At 40.9% G+C, this 7,029-nt stretch overlaps 1 protein-coding gene across 1 annotated transcript; it reads right to left on the reverse strand.

The window, feature by feature from the left end:
• LOC132987506 (trace amine-associated receptor 13c-like) lies at positions 1–1,597 on the reverse strand. Its single transcript, XM_061054624.1, has 2 exons — positions 1,425–1,597; positions 1–1,238 (listed from the first exon to the last, which is right to left on the reverse strand). Exons 1-2 carry the CDS (start codon positions 1,595–1,597, stop codon positions 422–424), a joined length of 990 nt encoding a protein of 329 aa, XP_060910607.1. The 3' UTR covers positions 1–421.
• Positions 1,598–7,029: the final 5,432 nt, after the last annotated feature.

The raw sequence follows: 7,029 nt of genomic DNA on the forward strand, positions 1-7,029 counted from the left end.
TTCTCTCTCTCTCATTAGGCCGTTTTGTCCCAACCCTTCTATTTATCAAAATCAAGATTCCAGTAAAACAAAAATAAGGTAAATTCTTTACTGCATGACCATGTGTCACATATTTGATCTCATTACAATCCCATAATGTCATTCAAAACTACTTATGAAATATACATAAAATGCTTTTATACAGCTAGAGAAAGTATGGAGAGCTAAAGTAAAGCAGAAACACAATAACTATTCAAGTCTGCATGTGTATAAATCCACACACAAAAAAAGTCAAAATAAGCAACACAGAACACAAGACTGGATTCATATTATATCACAGTGCGAAGAGGACACACATTGATGAATTAAATTGAAGCACAATGCAGAAAATAAATGTTTGGTATCTAAAATTTGAAGTTTGATTTACTTGACTTATTGTCCTCTACAGGACTTGAGCATTACACGAGTTAGGCTGCAGCATCTTCAGTGTGACAATGAGTCTTATTGATTTTCTAAACCAAGGGTAAAAAAAGGCATAGATCACAGGGTTAAGACAGGAGTTAAAATATACCAAGCATATAACAACAGCAGCAGATGATGCATTGAGCAGGTTATCTTGGCCTGTTAGAGCGACACAGTAATATGGGTAGAGACATATCAGAAAGACAATCACGACAATACCAAGAGTCCTGGCTGCTTTCATTTCAGATCTTTTGGCAGTTAATCTTGTTGATTGCTGCAGTGTGACAGCTTCAACGTGAGAGCGTATTGCCCGAGCCTGAGACACAGCCACCACAAATACTCTCAAGTACAAAACAACAATAACAGTGATGGAAAGAATAAATGTTAAAATAAGATCTGCAATTCCTGCAATGTAGTTAATAAAAAATATACACTCTCCAACACAGGAATGATACCTGCCTGGCTGTTCCAGGATATCCTTCAAAACCAGACTCTGAAAGATCACAGAACAGATCCAACACAGACAGACACAGACTTGAACTCTTTTTAGAGTGACTTTCCTGGGGTAATGAAGAGGATGACAAATAGCCACATAGCGATCAATAGATATGAGTACCATGGTTCCAACTGAGGAAGAAGTAACAATATATGCTATATACTGATACAGAGTACATATGAGGTCACCAAGCAACCAGCAGCCATCGATGAGCATAATTTGAAATATCATGAGAAGGCCCACAAAGAAATCTGAGATAGCCAGAGAGAGGAGGAGGAAGTTGGTAGGAGTATGAAGTTGCCTGGGGAGGAAAGCAGCAAAATGATCATTATTATTTGCAGTGTCTAGTATTCAGAAAAAACTGATCAGCAAAGATTAAAGTGGAAAAAACATAATATTTAGAATTACGCTGTTCCTCACTCTTAAACATAAAAAAACATTTTGTTTACTATCTAATAGTTCCATGATGTATGAAATATTACTCTACTTGAAGTGGGAGATAGAGATGATGACCAGCAGGTTTAGAGCTGCAGTGACCAGAGAGATGAAGGACAGCAGAATATAAGTCAGCATGACCTCAAAGTGAGGACGAATTGCCTGTCTACAGGAGGTGTTGAGGAGTTGTGGAAAGCATGGTTCAGTTATCTCCAAGGTCTCCATCACAGGAGAGAAGAGAAGCAGCTCTGGCAGCTTCTTGACTGAAGCTTCTTATTGAAGTCACTATTTCTATCTTCCCCGCCCACCCTGTCTCTATTGCTCTTGTTCTCTCTATGGGAATCAATGGTTTGTATGCATTCTTTGCTTGCCTTTCTTAATGATGAGGATACCTGTTGTCTATGTGTATGTCTTCCTATGGCAATAAGACAGATTTTGTTGGACTTTTTGGACTTTGTATGCATTAGAAACAAAATATGTTTTTGTTTGCCTTTTTTGCCTTTTGTTAAAATAAATATTTTTTTGTTCTCTGATTTGGATCCCACTCTTTGTTTTTCCATAACCGGATAGAATGAACTGAACTGGCCCTGCAGGAGGCCCTGCCCAATCCTTTGTTCCCATCCGATGCCCTGCTTATTCCTGCTTCCTCATCAGAGGCTCTGCCAAATCCTGTGTCCCCGTCATGGACCTGGCCCACACCTGCCTCCGATCCCCATCGGCTAAAAACTCCTGGCCGCCCTCCTGAATTGATCTGCCTTCCTTGGATAGTATGTTGTTCCCATCCTCCATTTTTTAAATAGCTGCTTAGAGTTGTGGCAAGGAGGCCATTGGGGCCTATCGTGGTGGACAACAAGAAATATGCTGATAGACAATGGCATTGAATGAACCTCTTCTGTCTCCAGAGGCAGCTGGCAGGTAATGGATGACTTTACCTGGTCAACTTCAAATTGAATACCTTGGATGATGTAATACTTTTGGGAATCTATGGAGAAGTACTTGTTTTATTTGTGTTTAGGCTCAAGAAAGTTCTGCCAAACTGTTAGAAGACTCAGGATGGGGACATCGTTGGACATCGGAAGGAATACTTTGAAGAACTCTTGAACCCACACAGCCCGTCCTCTGAAGAGGAGGCAGTCTGAAGATCAAGGGAAAGCCGTACCACTAACCTTGGCAGAGGTCACCGAGGCAGTTGAAAAGCTCCTCAGTGGCAAGGCGCCAGGTGTGAATGAGATTCGCCCCGAGATGCTAAAGGCTCTGGACATTGTTGGGCTTTCTTGGCTAACACACCTCTTCAATGTAGCGTGGAAGTCTGGGACAGTGCCTGTGGAGTGGAAGATCGGTGTGGTGGTTCCCATTTTAAAAAGGGGGACAAGAGGGTGTGCTCCAATTATCGGGGTATCACATTTCTCAGCCTTCTGGTGAATCTTTACTCTAGGGTGCTGAAAAGGAGGCTACGACCCGTGGTCTAACCTCGGATACAGGAGGAACAATGTGGATTCAGTCCTGGCCGTGGGACAGTGGACCACCTCTTTACCCATGTAGGGCTTCTTGGGGGGGGGCATGGGAATTTGCTCATCCAATTTACATGTGTTTTGTGGACTTGGAGAAGACTCATGACCATGTCCCTTGGAAATTAGTTTCCTCTAGAAGGTAGCTGGGTTCAGCTTTGGAGAAAGGTTGAGATCAGACATTTGAGAGGACCTCGGAGTAGAGCCACTACTCCTTCGCATCGAAAGGAGTCAGATAGGTGGTTCGGAAATCTGATTAGGATGCCTCCTGGACACATCCCTTTGGAGGTTTTCCAGGCACGCTCAACTGGGAGGAGACCCTGGGGTAGACCCAGAGTTCACTGGAGGGATGAAGATCTAGATCGATGTTTTGACTTTCAGTAGATTTATTTAATCATTGCTCAACCAAACCATGTATTGCCCCAGATAGAATGGATTGTTACACCCCTAGCAGGAACCTCAGTCACTTCTAGGGAAGTAACAATACACACAACTAATGATGCAATTGTATATCCACCTTTTGTCACAAAATGTTTAATCGTTTCTGCCATGTCTGTATGCCTGTCTTCATCAGCTATATAATAGCACACATAGCAAATAGGCAAATGGTTAGTAACTAGAGGTGGGTAGTAAACCACCACTATCAATACCACCAGTATTATTTTCTGACATGACATGGGTTTTTACGATACTGTTGGGGTTGTATCAAGTCAACTTTGGTTATATTCTTTAATAATTATTTTTAATTATTAATAATATAAATAAAATATCATTAAACTATGTTTAATCTCGTTTTGGGGCACCACCCTGTACTCAGGGAAATATAACTAAAATATCACTCAAATCAGTCTGAGATTAGTTATTTAATTACTAATATTATTAATAATTAATAACTATATTTAATAAATTGAAGGTGTGAAATCCGTACACAAAGCCTTCGCACCCAGCTTATATCACAATGCAAATACACCAGTAATCACAAACAACTGCTCTCTTAAATTATAACAGAATTTATTTAAACAAAGCAACATCAATCCAAAATCAATGAACTTAATCAAACAAATAACTATTATAAACTAATCTAAGCAACAAACATTATCAAGCAAGGCTTGTGGAAGGTGTAAATGTGTGTGTGTGTGTGTGTGTGTGTAGATGAGAGAGAGAGAAAACAAGATGGTGGAGAGAGACAATGCACCATGTGGCTTCGTCACATGGTGATAAAATGGTGGACAACAAAGGAAGCCGTGTGGTTACCTTTTGAAATAGTTTGAGCTCTCTGAGCTGAGTTCAGTAACTGTTACTTAAACACCAGAAAGCCAGTGGCCGGACTTTGATTCAACGGCGGGTACACTGGTCTTTCTGATTGTGAAAGCCGTTGACTGAAGGTAAACTAGCATAGCATTACACACATAGGTGAACAGAGCAGTTCATCACAATAAAACAAATGCAGCAGCTTACAACAGATAATAAACAGAATGTGACATGTCGTCAACAATGATGCATAATTATCAGTGGTTATAAAAGAAACATAACTATTTCTGAAACTATTTCTGCCCAGACCAAAGCTCTTACTTGGGGTAACTCCTGGTGATCGTTGCAAAGCTGGTTAGATCGTCACTCTGTTGAATGTTGAATCATCAGATTCAGGCAGGTTTCCTTCGTGGCAGATGTGGGAGGAGGGTAGCGGGATTCAGATCTTCGACCAGAGCGCTGCTCTATAGGGTCTTCTGGTTGCAGGAGCCGAGTTCTTTATTTGTCCTTGTGGATTCAGGGATCAGTGGGCTTCCTTCAGCGCTCCTGTCCAGTTGCGTTCAATGACGTCTTACGAAAAATCAAAGTTTTTGCTCGAACCTGATAGCATCTGATTGCGCCCAAAACTCCTAAAAATATGCCGTGGAAGTAGTCAGCTGAATCCTCTGATGCTTGAATTCAGCATGTGAAGAGCTACCTATACTGAGCTAGGAGATCAGCTCTGGAGTTTAACCTATGTAAGTCAAGAGGAGGAAAGGCTTTGTCTCGAATGCTGGAGTCCATCTTGTTGGAGAGGGTATCCTCTGGTGTCGGCAGACCACACTTGAAGAGAAGGAAGCAATGCCTGGTGATTGCTTTTAAAGACTGGAGCTGCCTGTGGGTTTACCTCAGGCCTCCTCCAATGAGGATAGAGAATTCAGAAGCCCCCACTTTTCACACCTATTTGTTAGTTTCTGTTGGGGGGTTGCTGGGCTAAGACCCCTTTGTTTAGTTGCCTTCAAAATCACTTTAGTCAGGCTCGAGACTGTGATATGGGCCTGAGTCCTTTGTCCCAACCACATGGCTGAGGCCCAACAATACCATCATCACCGGTTTAAACAGGGGCGTTTGGTTGTAGTGCACACACAAGGCCATACAGATTTCTCAACCTACTGGCAACAGTTAGAGGTAAATAAAAGTATCATAGACTAATGATTACTGTACCCCAACACAGCACAGATTTGCATCACGAGTCTACATGCTGAACATGTGTTTAGACCAATGATTTACTTGTCTTAAGTCAAAGTTTATAAAAAGAAACAGACTGTAGCTCTGACTAGTGGACAAAAGAGTGGCTTTAAAAACTGTTACTCTCTTCAGTGTTGTTGCAAATCTCAGCTAAAAGCAGCTCCGCTAGAGCTCAGTTAATTTAATGATACACATATAATTTTAAGACATCAGACATAAGACACTTTATTTTCATTGGATGCAATACAACGAGTTATGTTGGTGACAAACAGCCCAACAGCAATGTACGAGATAAAAATAAAATAAAATATAAAAAATATACTACCAGCAGAGTACACAGGATTTGGCAGAGCCTCCAACGAGGACACAGGAGTGGCTGTCAGTAAAAACAGGGGTGTGGAGAAGCTCAGCAGGATAAGGGATGCAGAGGTGCTCTGGAGGAAGAGCGAGCAGAGGCGTTTGTTGGGAACGGACAGCAAAAGTTGCTCAGCTGAAACGGGCAGACAATGCTCTGCCAGAACAGAGGGCACAGGGAGGCTGAGGCTCTGGGGCACGGGGAGGCTTAGATACTGGGGAGTATAAAGTCAGAGTGACTGAGAAGCACAAGGGCAGAGTTTCTGGTGAACACAGGGGCAGGGTCAATCGGAACTTAAGGTGCCAAGGCTCTAGGGAGCTTTGGAGGCCGATTCTTTGGGAAGCCGGAATGCTCACACACTCGCTCACAAATCTACCAGATCAATTATATGCTCAGTTCATTCTGTCATGTTATTGAAAAACAAGGTGTGGGCCCCAATTGCAGAGAACACAACATATTTATTTTCACAAAAGGCAAAATGGGGAAAAAAAAATTCTTTGTTTCTAATGTAAACAAAGTCCAAAAAGTCAAACTTTCTGTGAAGACTGAAATGCATTTGTTGTTTTTATTATCAAAGTCACTGAGCTTAGATTTAAAAAAAAGTATGATGACAGGAGAAAAGAAATCATGCAAACCATAAAATAAATGTTAAAAATTACACCTCACAGGATAGAACACAGGATGTATGAGAGTGCAGTAGCTTTGCTGAATTTAAATTTAAAATCAAATCATGGCTCAAATAAACTCAATCATGTCTTCATCACACAAACACATTTTCATGAACTCTGTTTGATAATGTTGTAGCGTATTGATACAGTATGTTATTATGGCTTTGTTGTTGTGGTGTATTGGAGATATATGTTGCGGTATAGCTGTTTTTTTAGTGAACTTTTTTAAAGTTAGGTACTCTTAGCCTATTATTGTTTTGATATTATGTGTGAATTTCACTGTGAACTAGTGTCATGTCATTGTTCAGTGGTTGTGTACTGTCTTACTGTTGTGACGATGTTGTCAGTGTATGTTTTGTTTCTCCTGCCCAGGGAAAACAGATGTAAATTAGCTTATAGCTAACTCTGGTACAGCTAATTGGCTGTACACTGTCCCTGTAAAAATAAACAAACAGCACATCAGCACATCTCTTATCTTTTTTTGGAGTAACATTTTATCAATGAACTGCCAACTTAAAATATGGTGATGAAATCCACTTGACATGTTTAAAGAGAAAAAAGGCTTGTTCTATTCCTGCCTGATCTGTGAGTGCTGAGAAGGTTATAAAAAGGACAGATACTCAATCTTTTCTTTAAGATCCTGTTTTT

This window comes from Labrus mixtus, chromosome 13 (genome assembly GCF_963584025.1).
Source record: "Labrus mixtus chromosome 13, fLabMix1.1, whole genome shotgun sequence".
Taxonomy (NCBI): domain Eukaryota; kingdom Metazoa; phylum Chordata; class Actinopteri; order Labriformes; family Labridae; genus Labrus; species Labrus mixtus.